The 24,500-nt window shown below is 33.4% G+C and overlaps 1 protein-coding gene across 2 annotated transcripts in view; it reads right to left on the reverse strand.

Annotated features, from left to right (window-relative positions):
- LOC134722191 (uncharacterized) overlaps positions 1 to 17,563 on the reverse strand; it is a 102,739-nt gene extending 85,176 nt beyond the window's left edge. For both annotated transcript variants that reach the window (XM_063585774.1, XM_063585775.1), the window contains exons 1-12: positions 17,472 to 17,563; positions 11,162 to 11,725; positions 10,225 to 10,263; positions 7,755 to 8,312; positions 7,451 to 7,480; positions 6,938 to 7,066; positions 5,730 to 5,846; positions 5,158 to 5,184; positions 3,379 to 3,496; positions 2,619 to 2,761; positions 2,092 to 2,206; positions 1,245 to 1,384 (exon numbers count right to left, since the gene is read on the reverse strand). In XM_063585774.1, coding sequence (XP_063441844.1) covers positions 1,245 to 1,384; positions 2,092 to 2,206; positions 2,619 to 2,761; positions 3,379 to 3,496; positions 5,158 to 5,184; positions 5,730 to 5,846; positions 6,938 to 7,066; positions 7,451 to 7,480; positions 7,755 to 8,312; positions 10,225 to 10,263; positions 11,162 to 11,725; positions 17,472 to 17,553 — 2,062 coding nt within the window. In that variant the 5' untranslated portion in view covers positions 17,554 to 17,563. The remainder of the gene's footprint in view (positions 1 to 1,244; positions 1,385 to 2,091; positions 2,207 to 2,618; positions 2,762 to 3,378; positions 3,497 to 5,157; positions 5,185 to 5,729; positions 5,847 to 6,937; positions 7,067 to 7,450; positions 7,481 to 7,754; positions 8,313 to 10,224; positions 10,264 to 11,161; positions 11,726 to 17,471) is intronic.
- Positions 17,564 to 24,500: the final 6,937 nt, after the last annotated feature.

Here is a 24,500-nt window from a genome sequence, read left to right on the forward strand (position 1 = left end):
TTACATTTTCATTATACAAACACATATTTTACACCTTCCAATAGTTTAGATTTTTATGTGACTTTCCTGGGTCCAATTTATATTTTAATGGAACACCCGTTAAGTCTTTAGCATGAGATTTGATAATTTTTAATGAATACATATCATATGCATATGACATATGCAATTAATTAATATTATAAATATTTTTCTTTTGTTTCATTTCTGTAGACATGGTAGATACTTCATTATATATTTTAATTTATTCATTGAACATTCATATAACATCTTTTTATTTATTTGTTTATATACATAGATATAGGAGGATGTGGTGTGAGTGCCAATGAGACAACTCTCCATCCAAATAACAATTCAAAAAGTAAACCATTATAGGTTAAAGTACGGCCTTCAACACGGAGCCTTGGCTTATGCCATCTTCATGTATCTAAAAGTGATTAAAACTTTTAAAGTAAACTTTTTTTCAGGAAGGCACAATTTCTATGTGAAGGACTATTACATGATGTATTTAGTTAAGGATTTAAATTATTATTGCTTGTTTTTTCCCCGTCATGCAGCTAATTTGAAATCCACATGCATCAGAGATTTTATTTTTTTATTTTGAAAGAAACATATATGTAATTATTTTTGTTAACTGATATTTTCATTGTAACAAAAAAGGTTATTGTTAAAGAAACCCTAAATCAAGTTTGAGGTTCATGTAAACAATTTTATGAGGATAAAAAATATACTGTTTTCTTAGTTTAAACATATTTATTTAGAGTGGATTGGGAAACAAGTTTTGCAACTTATATTAATCCCTTTCCACTTTGCGGGTGCGAGTGCTACCTTGTAGCGGCATTAGCCTACTCTTTTTCGAAATCTACAAGGGTGTCTTTAACGTGCAAGAGATATGACTCTCTCTTAACACGGGTCAGCCATTTATGGTCCCCTTCCGAAGGACTATCATTGTTTCCTCAAGACCATACTCGCAAATGGTGTACTGTTTTCTTATCATGCTGATGTGACATTCTATATTGTCAAAATGTAAAATTGAGAATGGAATTGGGGACTGTGTCAAAGAGACAACAACCCGACCAAATAAAAAAACAACAGCAGAAGGTCACCAACAGGTCTTCAATGTAGCGAGAAATTCCTGCACCCAGAGGCGTCCTTCAGCTGGCCCCTAAATGTACCTGTATTAAACAAGAAATCTCAAATATCTTGCTCTACACATTTTTCTTAATAATGAAATGAATTGTACAAACCAACACCGGTGCCACTGATTGACCCTTGTCCAGTAAAACTACCATGCTGCTGATGGAATTCACATGCAGGTTTAGCACAGCACTCCCCTGGGGCTGTGTTCATGTGACAGTTCGACGGAATACTGTTATACTTGGGACATCTGAAGAAAAAAAATATAGTTTGATTCAGCAATATTGTATTTGAACTGTTCAATCTTTGAATGTTACGACTGTCATCCTTACTTTGCTGAACATTTAATATGTATATATAATATAATAATATAGGTAACAGGTGAATATACTATTGGTATCGGTATCGGACTCGACCTGGAACTTCTTAATTATTGGCAATATTAATTACGTGGAAAACAAAAGGGCCTACAATCTACACCCTTGTACTATATTAGTGATATATAAAGTTGAATTCTTTGATTCGTCTTTTTTACGTGATGACGGCTGAAAAATTGGACTTCGTAATTTTAGTATTATAGATGTCACAGATGATATCATATATAGTCTTTTTTCTCTAACACTTAGTTTTATTGTAGTCACAATATTTACGTGACAAATGCCACTAAAATTATTAATGCAGCCCTTCTTTAACACAACAGTTCACACATATTTTGTAGCTCAATTTACTTGTTGTTTGAGTTAGTGTTGTTTTTTGTAATCAGACAGGATTTGCCTTGACAGACAGATTTCTTTATACCACAACCTACTTTTCTATGCTGCGAGGGGGAATAATAAATTACAATGTATATGGTTTACTTTTTCAAAATGTGCCTTGGATGGAGAGTTGTCTCACCGGCACTCATATCTCATCTGCTTATATCTATATGAATGAGTTAGAACAAAGATAACGACTTACACTGATTCACACTGATATAAACCCTTGGATGAGTTAGTACACATACATATCTGATCACATCCATCTCGCCAGGTCTGTCTCTGGAAATACTGCTTCCCTTTGTAAACACATACATCTACAAACACAAAGTCATATTGTTAAAGTTAAAATGTTTTACTACTAAATGTCTTGCTTTTAGTAATTCAAAAACATGACTTAATGCTGCCTTTATAATGTGAGTCAATATCATGATCGGATCCTGTGTGTAAATTGAGTTTATTGTCTATAATTGTAATCAGAATACTTCTTCATGAATTTCAATCAAATTTATAATTCAAGAAGCCTTGTGAATTATGGACGATCTTGTTGATCTTGATGTTTTCATTTTGTTATGTTGCATCACTCATATGCTATGAAATGGAGGGTTAAATGACAAGAAACAATGAAAGAGATTTGAATTGAAAATTAAAAGATATTTAAATTTAAGTTGTTATTGCTTATCTAGTAATCTCATGAAGACTCATGGTAGTATGATGAAAGTTAAATACCTATTCCATTAGTTGTTCTCCCTTTTCCCGTACTCTCTGTTTTAGAGATAGTTTGATGAAAGTTACATACAGGTTGCTGACAACATTCACCATCCTTTTTCACTAGTGTGCAGTCCTTTGGCAAGTTATAGTACAATGGACACCTGAAAAAATTGTTAATGTTTAAGTTTATTCTTGTAAGCTTCAGTATCAGTCATATTAAGTGGGATGTGTTGTCAGATTTAGGACTGCATATAACCTCAGCATGATAAATCATGAAATTATGAACTAGAAATCAAAAAGAACAAGAATGTGTCCATAGTACACCAATGCCCCACTCGCACTATCATTCATAAGGAGTTTTTGCACTAAGTTTCAAGTTGTTCAGACCTCAACTTCGTCAAAAATTACCTTGACCAATAACTTTAACCTGAAGTGGGACAGACAGACAGACGAACATGTGGTATAGGTCATGTAGGTGGGGCATAAAAACATATGAAGACATATTTTAAAAATCGTGCAGTGTTCTACAATCATTTACAAGCCGTTTCAGCTTATTTTGATGTCATAGAAAAGGTTTATTACAAGAAAATACTGTAAATGACTGTGCAAGATTTGAAATGTAACCGCAATTTCATCAGACCTTTTCTAACAGTGACCAAGATCTAGATTTTTTTTTCCTGAAATTTCGTGGGGAGAAGGGGGGGTGGACTATACAAGCCCAATTACAGTACTTTTTTTTTATATTTTGAAATCTTTTTTCCTGTAACTTCATACACACCTATTTGTACACTCATATTTTCCAGTGTTTCCATCCTGACAAACACATTCATAATCACAGCCATCAAGCCACTTTTCACCAGTCTGATAGGATCTACCTTTGTATGAACATTGTCCATCTATAACATAATAAAACAAAATTATTGTCATGTTCAAACAGGGTGTACATGACGAATCCTGGTAAAAATTCTTGCCATATGACGCTTACGGTAATTTTTGATGCATGACGATAAAATGTACATTGTACCCTTTCTTTTAAACGATAAGAAAATTGACTGATTTTGAAGAATCAAGTTAAATTTTCACAAAAAAATACCTCTGGACAATAAGGATAGTTTGATAAATAACAGTAAAAGTTTAAACAATTATTTGATGCAACAGGTAGCTGAAAATAAACGTATTTACAATTTTGGTATTTAGCTGAATTTTGTCTCCAAAATGAACTTTGATCGCCTCTGAATAACCTTTTGACATCAAGCAACAATCTCTTTTTATTTTGACATCAATTTTTTTTAATTGTTATGTCAAAGTTTACGGGAACCTGTGTCAGTGTGTGATTCTACGTAATGGGGGACAAATTTGCATATAAGAATTAAGTGTAAATACGCCTATTACCATACACCTTAAGTTGAAATCATCCCTTCGTAAATTTTACGGACGCCATCACGAGTTGGTTGACCGTTACGGAATAATCGTTTCACAAATGATATCCGATATGTTCCTTATGTCATAACTACAATCCCCTTCCCTATCATGAATTTGACCTACCGAATTAGACTATTTATCAGATTTGTAATCACATAAGCAACACGACGGGTGCCGCATGTGGAGCAGGATCTGCTTACCCTTCCGGAGCACCTGAGATCACCCCTAGTTTTTGGTGGGGTTCGTGTTGTTTATTCTTTAGTGTTCTATGTTGTGTCATGTGTACTATTGTTTTTCTGTTTGTCTTTTTCATTTTTGTCCATGGCGTTGTCAGTTTGTTTTAGATTTATGAGTTTGACTGTCCCTTTGGTATCTTTCGTCCCTCTTTCCCTCTTTTATCACTGTTTCAGTATTTGCCTTCTCGGTCGGCCGACCCAGCCTCATTTATCTTTCTTTAACTTATTTCCTATTATCTTTAACAAAACCTTTTCTCAGTTTCTGTAATTCTGATAAGAAATCAAAGTCACTTGTGTGGGTTACTATCCCCACACTTTTCGAACATGCGAGTGCAGCTGTGCCTGTGGATAGTAACCCCGCAGTGCATGTGTAAAAATTAAAGAAATTCAAATACATTTGGAAACAAGTCAAGTTTGAAGTATGAACTTCAAAGACAATGAAAGTCTATAATCTGACAACAGTAGTAATTACTTCTAATCAACAGACCAGGTGTTCACAAATTGTTGGATGCTGACACTGAGCAGACGATTCAAAAATATGGCGCTTAACAGAAGTAACAGATCACCAGAAATGTGTCTGTTTACATAGACAATCACGTACCTTTAATGCTTACTTTAGGAATATTAAAGTGAAAATCTATATTTTGGTCAATGTTGTAGCAACATCAAAGCATAGTTCTCAAATATTATTATTCTTATATTATATAGGGCTGAACACTTTGGTAATCTTAAATATTCTGGCCACATAAAATTAAATGAATATTTACACTATTCTTAATTTGAAACTACAAAAATTAACTATCTTATTTGGAGCTCGTCCTGACCGGCATACGAACATGTGTTCCATTGAAACTGAATATTTCAAAGCCATATTATATACAAGAAAAAATGTCACTTACAAAATCCAGACGTAACAGCGGCTGCAGCTGTGAAAAAAACATAAATGTAGATCAATTATCACTGATGAATGTAATTGCTATATATATCATTATTTCTCAACAAACCAAATAACATTGATAAAGAGATACTCACAATAGTCATAGTTATTTACCGGTTCAAACAAAATCAGAACCATCTTAAGTAGCCTCCCGTTTCTTCAATGTTTAAACTTATAACACTAACTTTTTACTCAAATTACCCCGATGTCATATTTCTTTGACCATTACATGATGCAACTAGTAGAACTACCTAACTTTATTAAAATAATATTCGATATCGAATTCCAAATTTAACTTTCAAGAATATTTTGAAAAAATTTAAAGAAGAAAAAAATATGCAACTGTTTGTTACAAACCGTATTTAGTTTGGTTATCTGTATATTTCAGATCTGTCATTGCCTTCTATTCTATGTTATATTTATTTATTAAAATATATGAACGTTCTGCATTCAATTTATCCGAGTCTTATTCCACCTGGTCACAACAGTAATGCCATTTCCCGTATTTTCATGCCATAAGAAATATTAACATACCACAAAATCCACAGTATTGTTGACAATTTTGATGTGCCCATTCTGAGTATTGTGTGCAAGATGATTTACCATAGGCTAAGCAGTTTGTTAATTTATCTACGCATGTTGGTTTCGGTGCTGCAGAAAAAATGGAACAAGATAATAAAATCATATCTTTTCGTTTTATAGTTTATATATATACTATACAAGCTATACTTGATTTCAATTCATAATTATAAGTATACCAATACAGATAGTTTTATAATTAAAGAGTAACTAAAATAATAAAAATACCGAACTCCGAGGAAAATTCAAAAAGGAAAGTCCCTAATCAAATTGCAAAATCAAAAGCTCAAACACACCAAACGAATTGAAACCAACTGTCATATTACTGACCTGGTACAGGCATTTTCTTTTTTTAGAAAACGGCGGATTAAAGGCTGGTTTTATAGCTGGCTTACCTGTTACTTGTATGACAGTCGCATAAATTACATGATATTGAGAACAATGTGTGAAAAAAACGAAGCAGACATTATAGGTGAAATGTAAAATATAGAAGGATTGTGCCTGATGTTCATATGATGAAATCATAATCTTTCAGTCAGTTTAATTGAAGTCTGGAGCTGGCATGTCAGTTAACTGCTAGTAGTCTGTTGTTATTTATGTATTATTGTCATTTTGTTTATTTTCTTTGGTTACATCTTCTGACATCAGACTCGGACTTCTCTTGAACTGAATTTTAATGTGCGTATTGTTATGCTTTTACTTTTCTACACTGGTTAGAGGTATAGGGGGAGGGTTGAGATCTCACAAACATGTTTAACCCCGCCGCATTTTTGCGCCTGTCCCAAGTCAGGAGCCTCTGGCCTTTGTTAGTCTTGTATTATTTAAATTTTAGTTTCTTGTGTACAATTTGGAAATTAGTATGGCGTTCATTATCACTGAACTAGTATATATTTGTCTAGGGGCCAGCTGAAGGACGCCTCCGGGTGCGGGAATTTCTCGCTACATTGAAGACCTGTTGGTGACCTTCTGCTGTTGTGTTTTTTTATTTTGGTCGGGTTGTTGTCTCTTTGACACATTCCCCATTTCCATTCTCAATTTTATGGTACAGCAGTAAACAATAATTTTCATCAAAACAAACAAACATGCCAACAAAATAAAGCACAGAAAACATTTTTTTTAAACTTCGCCCAAATGAAAACCTATTTGTAAATGAAAACACTTACTAGTACAGAAACCACAGTATTCTTGGCAGTTATCCTTGGCCCATGGTTGATATTGTGTACAAACAAACAGTCCATATGAATTACAGTTATTAAGTTTATTTTGACAAGCGGAAGGTGCATTGGTAACTCCTGAAATAGTAGATCATACATGTGTTTGATAGTTACCATCTTGTTTAATTCAATGTGCATTCTATATATATTCCTCGATCGGGTTTGTTTTATAAATATATTGTGTAAAAAGGCACCTTATGCTTTGACTGATCAGACTTCATAAAAATGACTATTACTCTAAATTGAAATTATTAAAAACTTGTCATGTTATCATTTATTTCATTTTGTAATTGGTCTGTAAGTTATACAGTCAAATAATATAAGCTCTCACTGTAACGGAATTAATTCTCCCAGGGTATTTTACGAAGAAGTAATAAATTTTTAACATCAAATATTTTTTATGACTATATTTTAATAAGAATAAGAATATTCCTGGATTTATAATAGTAAGTATTTAATTACCTGCTGTTGTTGGTGCTACTGTTGACTGAACTATAAAATAAAAGATAAAAAAAGTAATCAGTCATGAGTTTTAATACTTGGTACTTTTAAGGCGCATTTGGCTTTTTGGCCTGAAAGATCAGAGTGTGAAAATGTAAAGTATAAATGGCAAAAAATAGAAAACAAAATGATTATTCTTATTCAACAGCTAGTCAATAGGTTAGTAAGCATACATTCAAAAGAACAAATAACAATAATTTACATAACGATATATCAAACGTCTAGTATATAACTTTGCAGTTAAAAGAAGACAAACAATATTTACCAGTACATGCTTTCTGTAGAATTTGATCCACTGCTTGTTCTAACTGGTCAAAGCTATTGACCTTGACTACCTTTGTCTGATCATCAGCAATGAGCTGGAGTTCATAGGAATTGACCGCTGACCCAACACCTACAGATATAAGACCAATATGGTCACGTCTGGCGCTATCGGCTTGTTGTGTCGTTTTGGCATTATTTGAAGAACCACCATCGGTCACTACAATGGCGATGCGAGGAACGTTGTTTCTGGCGCCACCAGTTTGAGAGAACATTTGTTGGCGCATGTTCTGTATGGCGTCTCCTGTATTAGTATCACCACCCATGAATTGCATTCCTTCAATGGCTTTAAGTGTGTCTCCTCTGTTGGTATACATGTTAAGTGGAAACTGCATGGAAGGATAACTGCTGTATTGCATTAATCCAACGTGCACTTTATCTTTTCCGATGTCAAGCTTTGTGACGGCATTTTTTAAAAAGTTTTCTAGTTTCTGAAAGTTTCCTGAGCCAACACTTGACGATGAATCAACCAGAAAGGCAAGATCAGCTTTTTTCAAGCAAGCTGAAATACAATATGAAAAAACATTTTTTTTTTTTAAATATTTTCGACGATTTTTTTATTGATTTTGTTTTTATTGTACATTATCACTTTTGAAATAATTTCAATTATTCTTTGGGTTAATCGTTTACTCCTCAATAGCTTTGTTAAAAAAGAAAATAGTTTATAAATGTACCGTGAATGCCTCAAAATTTATACAAAAAATTATTGTGCAATATTAAAAATAATAAATCGGAAACTTTGAAATGAATTGGAAACGTTTGATAATCATGTGAAGAAAACGTAAAGAGTTGCGGCAAACTGACTGAGTGGTTAAGAATATGATAAAACAAAAAACAAAAATTACCCGTAAAAATTGTATTTCAATTTTGTTATGTTAATACCACAAACTGACGAGAATCATTTTATTAATATAAACGTACAGGCAGTGTAGGCATTTAAGATAAAACAAAATATATGCAAAAACAACCACACGTGTTGTGCTAAAGAATGTAGTAATATCGAAGAAGTGTAACTAGAATGAAATGTCAAGATGTTTTATGATGCAAATTCCTGACTAGTCTTTCTTATCCCTTATTTTTATGAATTCAACGCCTGCATGTATGTGTTTCATGTTTATCTTTGCTTTCCAAACAAACAAAAACTCAAGTACAAAAACAACTCAAAATGAGAATACGTATAAAAGGAATATTAAATTTAAAAAAAAATTAACAGTTGAAAGTAAAACCTATAGAAAATTTTAATAGATAACAATATTCTTAGTACTAAAATCTGACAAAAACTAAATTGCTAATAGAAAACTCATTGTATTCATGCTATGATGAACATTTTATTTATCAGATGCTGGACTTATGGTGTAGGTCCGGTAAGGACCGATTTTGGCCTCAAATTTCAGTTTCATCTGACGAAAGATTTTGACCACTTTTTGAATTTTTAGTATCTATTTCATTTGAATCAATTAGTTTATCATGTTTATGTGAAAGATTTTAACTAATTTAGTCATTAAAAACGATCCTATTCAAGCTCAAATATGAATTATAGATTAAATACAAGTACAAAAGTGAAAGTGGCCGCATCTGTGTTCATCTTCAACCTTTATATATGTTATGTATTATTTTGAGAATTGAATGCTTCTTTTTGTAAATTTATTGGGGTGTAAAAGCGTTGACCGAAGTACATTTTGTATGAAGCGCGGAAGCGCTTCATTCTAAAAATGTGCACACGGTCAACGCTTTTACAACCCTATAAAGTTACAAAAAGAAGCATTCAATACTTATAATTACATTTTTTAGCTATGATCATAAAAACACGAATTTTATGTATTTATTTTTTATTTAATTCACCTGTGCACTTTATTGTTGGACCACGCGTTATCATGAATGAAAAGTTGTATTGAGCATTGCAACTGCTTGCGGAATAACGCGTGATGTGCAGTTAGCCAATCAGAATAAAGTATTATAATGAAACATACATCTAATGTAATTATCATAAAATACAACTTACATTTCAATATTAAGGATAAACACGAATGTGGCCACTTTCGTTAAACACGAAAACCGTCTAAAATTTAACTAAAAAGCTAGAATTGTGAAGATTTCAGTGATTTAGCATGACTTAATGGTGCCAGATCCCGACATATTTGCATTGTATTATTTAATTTTCACAAAAATACAGTTTACTTTGAAATGCATAAAAAATACTGGATGAACCTTATCCTTGGTACTTTTGTCTACGTAAAGAGATACTAGTATGCTATTTCCATAATGAAAAGGTTTTAAGTCTGGAATATATCTAAAAGTTTCCATATTCAGATTGGTTTTATTGATTGGTTAGTAAACGTTCGGTGGCAACTGTTTCATGAATATTCGAGACATACGAAAACAGTTTGATGTTTGTGTCACGTGATGATACTTACATGTTGGAGGTGGTAGTTGATTTGGATTCGATGGCAACTCTGAAAAGTAACAGAATAAATTCTTTAGACGTAATAACTGTCAATAATGACATGCAGAGTTTATGACTGGTTCAAATTAAATTGTAAATCAAATTAACATTGTTAAAGCTGTCAGAAAACAAAGTCGTGGTGTGATTTCTAGCAGTGTAATGCACAAAAAAACTATGGCGTTTGTCCTATCGTCTGAACAATAATTGGACAACATAACAACATGCATTGTTTACATGCAGTTATTGTTGACAAAAGTGTATTTTATTCAGACATCCAATTCTTCGTTACGAAATCCCGTAATCATCTTTAATAACTGTAAACATATCTTGATTGATTAATTAATTAATTGATTGATTGATTGATTGGTTTTGAACGCAACTTTTAACACTATTTTCTATTTTGTTGCGGTCAGTTGGTGTTGGCGGAAGAGGCCAGAGTCCCCGTGCATGTAGTAAGAAACACCAACTATCGACAGGAAAGTTGATAATTTTGTCCATTAAGATTGAAATCGAGAACTTGTGCCACGTGTGGGCGCAACTTTTGAACATAGAAAGTACATTCTTAAAAGTAAATTCTATAGCTGTCGACTCTTATAATTTCTTATAGATTGTTTCTTGTTTAACGTGACGTCTTACAGGTGCAATGTGGAATTATTTAATTTACTCGTACCTTGATTTCAGGTCTATTGTTTTTTTTAAATACGTTCAACCATTACAATAATTAATCATATAAAATTGCTTAATTGTGTGTAATTTATGGTTCTAATATTTTTTTCGTAATTTTGAATTTGGAACCAAATCATAAATGCTTATAATTGTCTCAAAACTGCAAAAATAATGTAAAAAGATTTAATACTAGTAGTACAGTTTGACAACTATATAATAACAAGAACAGTATTGTAGCTTACCATTACACAATTTCGTCGATAATGAACTTGAAAGTGAATTCAGAGCCCCATAGTTTTCTGCAGTCAACATATATCTGTGGCTGGGACTACTGCTTACTGAGGACAGTTCGTCCATATCTATTCCAGACCCTACTCCAACTCCATACATAATGATATTGTTGTCCTTGGCAACTTGACCTTGAATTTTGGTCAAATCCTTGGCGGTTGAAGGGCCATCAGTTATCAAAACGCCGATATGTGGAACATTGCTTCTTGCTCCATGTATTGGGTTAAATGAGGTATGTGTGACGTATGTTAATGCATCGGATGTATGTGTCCGACCAGAAATATAAGGAATTCTGTCAATGGCGGCTAGCACATCCGCCTTTGATGCATAAGCATTTAAAAAGAACTGGTTATAAACACCAGAACTAAACGTCACAACACTTATTTGAGTTTTGTCCGGCGCTATCTTCATATTGTTTACAGTCTGTTTTAAAAAAGCTAACTGTTTTTGAAAATTGTCTTTCCCCACATCATCTGATGAGTCAACTATAAAAGTTATGTCTGCTTTTGTTTCACATCCTGAAAAATAAATAAGAAGGAGATATTTAAAATGGACATTGTAAACAGTAAAAATAAAGTATTGAAATTGAAAAGTCCAGAAAAAAACAATACAAAACAACACACTGACGCACACACACGATCGTCATTATATTTAACAATTAACTAAATTAAAATTGCAACGTTATAAGTATATACAACTTTATAAAAATGTCTTGTCAAAAAAACAAGCATGAAGAGTGCAATATGAATGAGATGAAGTTTACACATCATTTGCTTTAGAATCTATAGCCATGTATAACATGTTAACGTAGGATGTCATTTGCTTTAGAATCTATTGCCATGTATAACCAGTTAACGTAGGATGTCAAATGTTGAAGGATAAGACAACAACTAATCTTTACCATGTTTACTGTTATCTTAAAGAAAATGCACACATTTCATTAATTCGGTCAAGATTAAACCATTTTAACTTACATACATGTAGAAATTCACAATGGTACAATTTCCCAAAACAGATATTTGATTTAAAATGGAATTATACCATGATAAGCTTGGTGATATTATTTGTATAGCAAGCTAAAATGCATCAATATTAACAACTCAAATTGGGAAGAACGATCTTGCTTTGATTATGAAGCCCATTCAGACAGAATCATTGAAACCGTTGGAATAATATGATGTTCATTAGTTGTCTGATGTGGTTCATAAGTGTTTCTCGTTTCTTGTTTTTTTTTAATAAAGATTAGACCGTTGTTTTTCCCGTTTGAATGAATTTACACTAGTAATTATTTGGGGCCCTGTATAACTTGCTGTTCGTAGCGAGCCAAGGCTCCGTGTTGAAGACCGTACTTTGGCCTATTATAGTTAACTTTTATAAATTGTGACTTGGATGGAGAGTTGTCTCATTGCCACTCATACCACATATTCCTATATCTATTTACGAATGTACATTTTTTAAGCTTTAATAAAAAGCGATGTCGCAGATCCACTTTCTTCAACAGCAAATATTGTCAACATATTTATCTTAGCTTCTATGAATTTGATTTGATTTCTTTGAAATTAGGGTTTCGTGGATACCACTTGTTTTATGCTTTTAATCTTATGATTAACCACCAAAACTATTGGTCCTGAAATTGCAGTACCTGATTAAAGTTAAGTTACTCCAGACACAAGTGACATATGCTTAATAAGGATATCATACGGGTTTTTACACCAATTCACACACAAATACAAAGATCAAATAAAATAACACAAACTTCCGAATTTAAAGGATCGGGGATTACGTCATTCGTGCATTAAAAGGAGCACTGCTTATGTTTTTGTATACTAGTGTGATCGGGGATAATTTCTGTCGTGCATTAGAAGGAACGGTGCTTATGTCTTTGTGCACTATTTGGATCAGAGAATGAGTATTAAATGCATTAAAAGGAACAGTGCTTTTCTTTCATTTTCTACATAAATGAGGCCGTTAGTTTTCTCTTTTGAATTGTTTTACATTGTCTTATCGGGGCCTTTTGTAGCTGACTATGCGGTATGGGGCTTTGCTCATTGTTGAAGGCCGTACGGTGACCTATAGTTGTTAATGTTTGTGTCATTTTGGTCTTTTGTGGATAGTTGTCTCATTGGCAATCATACCATATCTTCTTTTTTATATTATGTCTTTTGTTACTGGTAGGATCGGGGCTTATGTCTTTCGTTCATTAGAAGGAACAGTGTTTGTGTCTTTTGTGCACTATTGTGATCAGGGCTTGAGTCTTTCGTGCATTAGAAGGAACAGTGCTTATGTCTTTTGTGAACTATTGTGATCAGGGCTTATGTCTTTTGTGCACTCTTGTGATCAGGGCTTGATTCTTTCGTTCATTAGAAGGAACAATGCTTATGTCTTTTGTGCACTTTTGGGATCGTGGCTTAGGTCTTTCGTGCATTAGAAGAAACAGTGATTATGTCTTTTGAGCACTTATAGGATCGGGGCTTATGTCTTTCGTGCATTAGAAGGAACAGTGTTTATGCCTTTTGTGCACTATTGTGATCAGGGCTTATGTATTTCGTGCATTAGAAGGAACAATGCTTATGTCTTTTGTGCACTATTGTGATCAGGGCTTGAGTCCTTCGTGCATTAGAAGGAACAGTGCTTATGTCTTTTGTGCACTAATGTGATCAGGGCTTATGTCTTTTGTGCACTATTGTGATCAGGGCTTATGTATTTCGTGCATTAGAAGGAACAATGCTTATGTCTTTTGTGCACTTTTGGGATCGGAGCTTATGTCTTTCGTGCATTAGAAGAAACAGTGCTTATGTCTTTTGTGCACTATTTAGATTAGAACTTTTATCTTCGTGCACTATCGGTATGAAGGCTAATATTTCTTGCATCAGTCTTGATGATCAGCGCTTGTATACCTTTTGTGTGTTAGTAGGATCTGTTCATACAATTTATTAATGTACTATTATGATCAGTTCATATGTTAATATAGCATTTGCTTCAATGACCCGTGGGGCTCTTAATAGCATGTTGTTCATCGTGAGCCAAGGCTCCGTGTTGAAGACATAATTGCCGTACTTTGACCTATAATTGTTTATTTTTACAAATTGTCACTTGGCTGGAGAGTTGTCTCATTGGCAATTATACTACATATTATATATCTATATGTTATATGTTTTTCTTCAATTAGAAGGATCATGGCTCATATTGTATTTTTTTAAAGTATCAGGTCTTATAATTTTTTGTTGAATTATCAGCTAATAAAATGCTAACACTTAACACTCGTTTGGCTTTATAACTATTTTGATATGAGCGTCACTGATGAGTCTTGTGTAGATGACCGCGCGTCTGGCGTACTAAACTATGATCCTGGTACCATAACTATTAACATGTCAATCCGATCATTAGTGTAACACTGATATTTTTATTTAAAAATACTCCAATTTTTTTGGCAAACGTACAAAATAAATCAAATCAATGCCTCAACTACAGTATCACACTTGTTTGAACTACTGTTTATTCTCTCTGTATAATTTAAATGAAAATGAATTTGTCCAGAAATTAATATAAGATATCGGTTGTTGTCTACATGATAATGTAATAACCAGGGGCGGATGCAGGAATTTTCCAAAGGGGGGGGGGGGGGGGTGTGCTATCCCAGGGCAAAGGGGGGGGGGGTCAAAACATATGTCCCGATACAAATGCATGATCGTCCAAAATAAAGGGGGGGGGGGGCGTGCGAACCCCCGGAACCCCCCTCTGGATCCGCCACTGATAACCTGTATCAAGCTAAAATGTTTAAGTACTGGAGGTAAACAATTTAATGAGATAATACAACGAGCATTAGTTGAAACGCAATTATCCAGTGATACCGGCCAATGACAGTCTTATTCAACCTTTGATCAGTGTCGATAACGGACAAAATTACTGTCAAATAGCATTAGTTGAAACACAATTAAGCAGTCATGCAAAACTTTATGGTCAACACTGACTAATAACTGTATTACTTAATTAATACACTAAATTAATACGCGTGCATGCGTCTTTTAACTTATAGCATTTATAGAAGCACTAGATACTGAGTGGTAACCCGAGGAGATAGAAAGTCAACTCCAGTGATACCGGCCAATGGCAGTCTTATTCAACCTTTGATCAGTGTCGATATTGGACAAAATTACTGTCAAATAGCAGATTAGGCAGAAATTTTGTGTTAATCATTTGAACATATGTGTAGTTCTCATACACAGATAGGCTGTTACTTACGTATTGAATTAGTATATTGTGATAATACATGTTATATTCTTAATAATTGAAACAAAGATAGGGAAAGGTATTAATCGTCGAAGAAATTTTCTTCAATAAAAAAGGCTAGGGTTAGGTAAAATTTTTTGATTGAGTTAAGTCTGCTAATTGATATTTTATCGTATGTTTTTATATGTTGTGATGTTATGCTATTGTTTCAGAAAAAGGGAGAAGGTTTGGGCCCATTAAAACGTTTAATCCCGCTGCAAATGTTTGCACCTGTCCTAAGTCAGGAATCTGATGTACAGTAGTTGTCGTTTGTTTATGTAATATATACGTGTTTCTCGTTTCTCGTTTTGTTTATATAGATTAGACCGTTGGTTTTCCCGTTTGAATGGTTTTACACTAGTAATTTTGGGGCCCTTTATAGCTTGTTGTTCGGTGTGAGCCAAGGCTCCGTGTTGAAGGCCGTACTTTAACCTATAATGGTTTAATTTTTAAATTGTTATTTGGATGGAGAGTTGTCTCATTGGCACTCACACCACATCTTCCTATATCTATTCATTTTAAAACCATATATTCTGGTTTTTTTCCCCTGTTTAAAAACAGTGTGAATTACATGAGGACGACACATCAGTCAGACAATTGAAGAAAGAATCGAAAAAGAATTATTATCATTGTTGAGGGGGGATAGGAGGGGTCCCGATCCCGAAATCCCGGACTTAAAAAAACAAAATCCCGAGGTCCCGAATTTAAATAAAGTAAATCCCGACGTCCCGAAATCCGAAAAAAAGGATTCCCGGATCACGAAAGGGTCAATCCCGAAATCCCGAGCTTAAAAAGACCCGATCCCGGAGTCCCGATAAAGGCCCTATCCCCCCTCATTGTTAGATCATAAGTCGACCTCTCTGCATAACTTTAAGGTACCCACATTGCACCTATTTTGACAGCTTTTCCACCTACGTTTTTTTATGATCAAGAAAATAATGTTTATACTGTGTTTATTTTGTAGCCCTATCCTTCTTTATTGTATAGGTACACCAATTTGATTTTTAATCCATATTGAGTCATACAAAAATGGGTTTGAATCAACCTCCAAAAATACACATGATTCTGTAACAAGGAGTACCCAAATTGCACCCATGCTTAAATTCACATCGTCAAAAGTCTAATAACAGAGCTTTTGTTTAATTTCTTCAAATATTTTGAACAATTGCATATAAGTCCATGCTTACTCTCCATATTTTACGAAATGGATACTTATAAAATATTGTATTTGATCAAATATGACGTTTTGATGACGTCGCATGGTGACGTTTTCATACATTTTGCTTTTTCAGTGAACAGTCCATCTGTTGATAAATACTGTGAACGTTTTGTGTATATCTAAATATGTTTACCTATGTTGAAAGACGTGCATAGTATCAAATCATAAAAATACAAATTGTTTAGTCTCTAGGAAATCTTGTAAGATTTCCGTTCCTATCTTTCCTAAACCGGTCTTTCCTAAATAGGTGCAATTTGGGTACTCGGTGCAATTTGGGTTCCCTTACGTTATATTTAGAAAAGAAGATATGGTTGATTGTCAATAAGGAAACTCTTCACAAGAGACTAAAAACTAAGAAAATAATCAGTAGGCACCATACGGCCTTCAACAATGACCAAAAAGCTAATATCGCAAAGTCAGCTATAAAAGCCCCGAAATGACAAATATCCAATATGTCTGCATTCCAATTGAGTACAATGTATACTGTTTGTTGACCTATAGATGTTTCTTGGTTGATGAGATGTTGTTTCACTGAAGTATTACCAACATCTCTTGTATTCGTTTTAAAACTATTACAAATGAACGCAATTTAAGAACGGAATTGATAGAATAAAATGTCTATTTAAATGTTGCTTCCTGATAAACACTAGTAAATGTTTTGTAGGTTTTTTTTTTTTCAAATATCAAAAGATGGAATGATAATTACTTTACTGTTTTCAAAATTGGTTGACCCTCATAATATATGATTTAAGACTAAGATAAGAATAGCGACTTACCTCCTGTATTTTGTCTTTTCGAAAGAATCTCCGCCGTAATGGCGGAGACAAGAATAAGGATGCCCGCAAGTCTGCGTACCATCCTTCGAAAATGAAATATGGAAGTCTAATCTATAACAAGGCCTGATATAGTAGAAAGGTCAGGTCAAAGGACGCGTGATCTCAGTCTTTTTGGAAACTAAAGTCTTATCTTTCAGGAAGACAATTGTATAAAGAGGTAACAAAAGGAAGCATTCATAAAAGTCTGCTTCAGGTCTAAGGAAATCGTAGAAGAGCAATTGTATAATAACTATTAAACGTGTGTATTGTCTAGGTTTTAAATTGTTATTATATTTGAAACAAAATTTATTCCTTCTGCAATGAATTCACAGAACTTGCTATCATTCAAAATTAAAACATATCACCGGCAGACAGAAATCAAAGGCAGGAAAATAGTTTAAAGTTTGTCTCTAATTATTTTCAATATATATATAATTGAGAATGGAAATTGGGAATCTGTCAAATAGACAAAAGTCCGTCAAAAGAGCAGAAAACAGACGAAGGCCACCAATGGGTCTTCAGTACTACGAGAAACCCCTCATCCAGAGACGTGCTTCAGCTCAATCTAATTAAAATATTGATCTCTGATTTTGTGAAACTATATATAGTATAACTAAACAAGAGATCAATATTTTAATTAGATCGGCTTCAGCTTGCCCCTAAACAAAATTGTGTACTATATATACATGTATATGGAATTGTTTAATAGAAGTGATATCCCCATATGTGACCTGCAATGGATTAATGTTCCGCCTACAACAGTAAATTCAACTAGATAAGAAATGGTTTAGTACACAGTTCTATTTATGAAACACCGAATGAATGAAATAATACTACTATCCACAGGCCAATTACATTCCCATAAAACTATCCCAGTATCAGGTCCTTATCTAACAGGATTTTGTTGTGTAAGATGTCATTGTTGGATACTCAGAAGTCGGTTGGGAAATACTATTATTGCATTCATTGACGCATCAGACGCAATTAAAATAGTAAAAATGCGAATGGAAATGGAGAATGTGTCAAATAGACAACAACCCGACCATAGAAAAAAACCCAACAGAAGGTCACCAACAGGTCTTCAATGTAGCGAGAAATTCCCGCACCCGGAGACGTCCTTCAGCTGGCCCCTAAACAAATATATACTAGTTCAGTGATAATGAACGCTATACTAATTTCCAAATTGTACACAAGAAACTAAATTAAAATGATACAAGACTAACAAAGGCCAGAGGCGCCTGACTTGGGGCAGGCGCAAAAATGCGGCGGGGTTAAACATGTTTGTGAGATCTCAACCCTCCCCCTATACCTCTAACCAATGTAGAAAAGTAAACGCATAACAATACGTACATTAAAATTCAGTTCAAGAGAAGTCCGAGTCTGTCGTCAGAAGATGTAACAAAAAAACAATTAAACAAAATGACAATAATACATAAATAACAACAGACTACTAGCAGTTAACTGACATGCCAGCTCTAGACTCCAATTAAACTGACTGAAATATTATGATTTTATCCTTCCAGTTAGGGGTTTAGTATCATACCATCATAATATATATGAGAAGACCATAACCCGTGTCATGTCAACAACTAGTGTTACTAACATTTACATGTACTTAGATTTCATTTAATGAATTATACCCAATAATTTAGTTTTTCAAATTGAACACTGCATTTTCAATGGATGATTGCAATTATATTTCACACAAGTTTCATAGATTGCATTCATTTAGACTGTGCCACGACTTCGGTGTCATCTAAACAAATAGAAGACATGTATTAAACGAAATACGAAAAATCATTGTCATAGCAGAAGGAAAAGAATAGAGAAAAACAATCAAACAACAGTAAAACATGGCGCTAAAAGTGTACAAAACAACTCTAATATTAAAAAAAAAGGTTACATTAAATGTTATTATCCACCATTTTATAAAACAATCATACAGATGAAGGGTATCTGTTAATCAAAATATTAACGTTTATGTTTCATTTTATAATATTGGTGTTGTTTCATACACCTTAAATATAGAAGTCTATAAAAAAAAGACCAACCAGCAAATTTAATCTGTACCGGATTTTGACGAAAAGACGATACTGCGCAGATATGGAAACAATAATGTGTCCAAATGACACGGATGTTCCAATTTTACTAAACTTTTCTATGTTCCGTGGACCATGAAATGGGGGTCAAAACTCTAATTTGGCATTCATTCAAAATTAAAAAGATCATATCATAGGTAACATATGTACTAAGTTTCAAGTTGATTCAAACCACTTTGACCAAAAACTTTAACCCGAAGCAGGACAGACGGACGGACGACTAGTCAAACAGACGAATGGAGGAACGAACGAACGGACACACAGACAAAAAACATATTTCCCCTAAATGGGGAATGATAATTGAATAAGTTTAAAGATTTGCACAACGGTAATAATTTTAGATTGTAATGTACGAAGATGATGTTATAAAACCGTGTTGAAAGATATGTTCACACTCGGTTTACCAGATAGCCGTCGTCAGTGTCAGAAATATTAACAATTATGATATATTGGGTAAGATAGCTCAATATTACAGGGAAGTTTTGGTCGATTGATTTAATCCCAAATCTGTAAGAGTCCTGTACTGAAGCCGGACATCCCTGTATGTCGTCATTTGAGATCATCAGGACACGCACACGCTGACCTACAAAATAGTACCATCACTATCACAGACAAGAACGAGGCTTTGGCAAGGGCCGAAAAACTTGTTCGGAAAAGTTTTTGTATAAGTTAGGGACAGTTGCCCGGAGGATGTTAATGAAAAAAAACACGGAAAGAGTCCCTACCATCACTTGTAACCAGTAACCCAGGCTTCAGTGCAGGGGTCTTACATTTCGTAGGAATTTATTCCTCCTCCAAAACATCAATATTGAAAAAATAGCAGTCATCTCAGTACCAGAATCTATGACAAACGAGACGATTTCAATTTTTGAAATTATCATTTCCCCCATCTTAATTTTTTTATTTTGAAATTATACCCCCCTCCCCCACCTCAGTAGCAATATACCAACTTCACCTGCATATGGGATATACGTTTCCTAACTTCTTTTGTCTTCAAGGGCTTTCAGCTCATAATAAGACTTTGAAAAACGTCAATAGTGTCTGAGCTGAAAGTTAATGAACAAGGGATATGTCAGAGAACGTCTCGTCCTTTTTCTAAATAAATTCTTCGGAAGGTACCAAGAACTTGTTGATACATATTCCGTATCAACGTCACAAATAATACACGATGGTCTTGAAGTATATAATGGGTACTGACGTTGTTTATCGTCTAAATAACCTGATATATTATTCTTTTATTTGTCTTGTAAATATTACTTTACTGTTTAGTCTGGGTTTTTATTTGTGATATTCATTAGACGTGATTCAGTACTTATTTACGCCTCATTGTGTCATTGTTCAAATAGTTCTTGTATTCTTGTCTTTTATTTTTGCTAATGCACTTTAATAGTCTATATGCCTTTTTGTGTTTCTTTTATACATATGACATGGCTCTGTACTAATACATCACGTCATTATGTTATTGTGCTCTTGTGAATTTTTGTATTCCTGTCTTTCACTTTTTGCTAATACATACCTTGCCTATATGCCATTTTGCGCTTTTTTGTTACATACTTGTTTGTTATAATAGTGATTACTAGTAAGATTATAACTCATTGTTGACTGCTTGTTGATCAGTATGTTGGGGTTTCTTATCGACAATATATTTGTTGAATTTTGAGGTAAAAATTTTCAACAAATGGTCGTCATTCCTATGGGAACGAACTGTGTGCCTCTCCTTGCCGACCTCTTTTTATTTTCATATGAATCGGAGTTCCTTCAGATACTTGTTAAAATCAAGAAGATCAAAGAAGCCAGATTATTTAATTTCACGTTCAGATATTATTGATGATGATCTTTCCATAAACTATCCGAACTTTTCTGATTGGGTTAAATTGATATATCCCCCAGAACTAGAAATTAAAGAAACAACATACACGGCTTCCTCCACCATCTCCTTAGACTTATATCTCGAGTTAGACATTATACATAGTCATCTCAGTACCAGAATCTATGTCAAACGAGACGATTTTAATTATGAAATTATAAATTCTCCCCACCTCAGTAGCAATACACCAACTTCACTTGCATATGGGATATACATTTCCCAACTTATTCAATTCATGATTTTGCAGCTCCTACTCAGTCTTTGTAAAACGTCACCAGTGTCTGAGCAGAAAGTTCATGAACCAGGGGTATGTCAAAGAACGTCCCGTCTTTTTCTAAAAAAAGTTCATCGGAAGGTACCAAGACCTTGATGATAATCTGCGTACTGACGTTGTTCATCGTCTAAACAACGTGTTATATTTTTCTTTTATTTGCCTTTGTTCTAATATTAATATTACTGTTTGGATTGTTTCTGTGATATTCATTTGACGCGGCTCGGCACTTATACATACCGTCAATGTGTTTGTACTATCTTTCTTTTTTAACGGTGCGTTTTGTATATGCAACTTACTGTGTTTCTTTGGTTCTTATATCGTGACTCTGTACTTTAAAAGATCCCGTAATTATGTCATGGTTCTATTATATGCTATTATGTTATAGTTCTATTAAAAATTAGAAAATACTTTGAACGACAAACGACAAAATTATTTTAATCGCGTAGTGGTATTAACCATTTCTGGATTCTTAGAAATTCCAAAGAACTTCTGGACAATATTAAATCTCGGTTTATTTCTGAAATTAGTTCTAACATACATTTGATTTTTTAACCCTGTATGCCAACATTCCCGATGTGAAATTACAAAATTGTTTTGTATAAACATTGAATAACAAAATTTCTTCCTATATGAAATTTTTTTGACGTCAGACACACAAAGCAATGAATGAGTTTAAATTTGATAGATGCTTGTGTGCTTTTTTGTAAATTTTTTTGTTTAAAAACACAGTGATGACTGCTGTACCCATATTTTGACTAATATATTTATTATGTCTGTTTTGTTCACGCATTGTGTAAATATAAAGGAATTTGATGAGACTGTCGTACAAGTGAGAGGTTTAGCGCTATAAAATCAAGTTCAATTCACCATTTTCTACATTTTAAAATGCCATTACAAAGTCAGGAATATGACAGTTGTTGTCCATTCGTTTGATGTGTTTTGTCATTTGATTTTGAATTTTCCTCGGAGTTTAGTAATTTTTTTATTTTACTTTTCACCCCTATTTTTACATTTTTATCGATTATGTCCGTGTTTGCTTTGTTCACACATATTTGTCAATATAAAGGAATTTGATGCAACTGTCATACAAGTGAGAGGTTGAGCTAGCTATAAAACCAGGTTTAATCCACAATTTTCTACGTAAGAAAATGCCTGTAGGTACCAGTGTTGTATTACAACTCCAGTTTGCGGTGCATGTCATAACATGGAGGGAATAAAATAGTCCATTTTAATGACTTTTTTCTGGACTCATATTTTTTCTATTTGATAAAAGTTAATGCTGAATTGAAACATATATGTAGATTTAAAAAATATTTTTGGGATATCAATCCGAGAAAGTGGAAGGACATCATGTTAATGGAAGTGGCGAGGCCTAGTAAATACAGCAAACAGAAAGTAGAAAAAAAGTGTTGACATCAGGTTTACATTTCATTTTATTCTTCGTGGCATGACCCACGTTTTTCTATCGATGAACACACAATTTAACAGTAGTAAAAACATGATACGAACATGATTTTTTTCTTCTATTTAGCATTTTTTTATTTTTTACTTTCAATGATCGTTTTTTCCCATGTAAGCCAAAGGAGCACTAAATTATCAGACTGAAACCTGTACCAAATTAGGAATGTCATTCGTTTGATGTATTTGATATTTGATTTTGAAAGGACATTCCGTTTTATATTTTCCTCGGAATTCAGTACTTTTGTGATTTTACTTTGAAAAACTTTTGACCAATATCAGTTTCATGCTCTCCGTAATATCCCTGTTAACTGACCACTGGCAGAAACTAACTCGCCTTATATGCCGCCAATGTTTACCTCAACACATTGGCGTCCCCAACATGTTGCATATTTGATCTACGATTGAATGTGATATATAGGAAATATAGTATAAATATAGGAAAAAAGCTCTGATGCTGATAGTGTTGTTTTTTTTTTTTTTATCAAAATGATGTTTCTTAAAAATCTGCATGAGCATCCCTTCGTCTTTTAAATAGGATTGGCCCCAGTACAAATGGTCTAAATTTCTTGAAAATCCTTGACACTCTTATACTGTCTTGAAATTTCTCAACAGAATCTCGACATTCTTATTTTTTCTCAGTATGGCTTCTGAACATTTTGAATTATGTCTTAAATTTACTTGACAATTCAGAGTTTAACAAATCATGACCAATATACACGATTGAACTTTATCTTCATTTCTCTTTATATGATATACTTTTTCAACAAACAAAAAAAGTTTGGCATGTAAAATAATCGAAAATTTGGGTATGTAAATATTTATTCCCGTTCAAAAATGGCTATGAAATCTAAAGTATAAACAATACAAATGTAGGTATGTTGAAAGATAAAACAATTTAAATGTGAAAATATTGATTTACAAATCTTATGCTTAATGATTATAACAACCAAACTGTATTTCATTCTATATGCATAATATTCAATGTTAGTATGCTAAAAACTATTGTACCAAAATGTGGTTTCATTATAAATAGCTAAGTATTATTGTATACTAATGCTAATTCTTCTTGATTTACAGAAGAAAATTTGTGTCATGTCATCTGTTACAAAATATATGAAGTATTACACGTGGACAGGGAATTTTCAATAAAATTAAGGTATTCCACACCCTAGGGTACAAACAACTGTCATTTGGAAAATTTGGAAACATTATGAAGTGAAATATTCTATCATAAAATTTGAATAATTTCCCAACGATAAACAAAAATTAACTTATAACTCCTGGAATAA

Source organism: Mytilus trossulus, chromosome 6 (assembly GCF_036588685.1).
Source record: "Mytilus trossulus isolate FHL-02 chromosome 6, PNRI_Mtr1.1.1.hap1, whole genome shotgun sequence".
NCBI lineage: Eukaryota > Metazoa > Mollusca > Bivalvia > Mytilida > Mytilidae > Mytilus > Mytilus trossulus.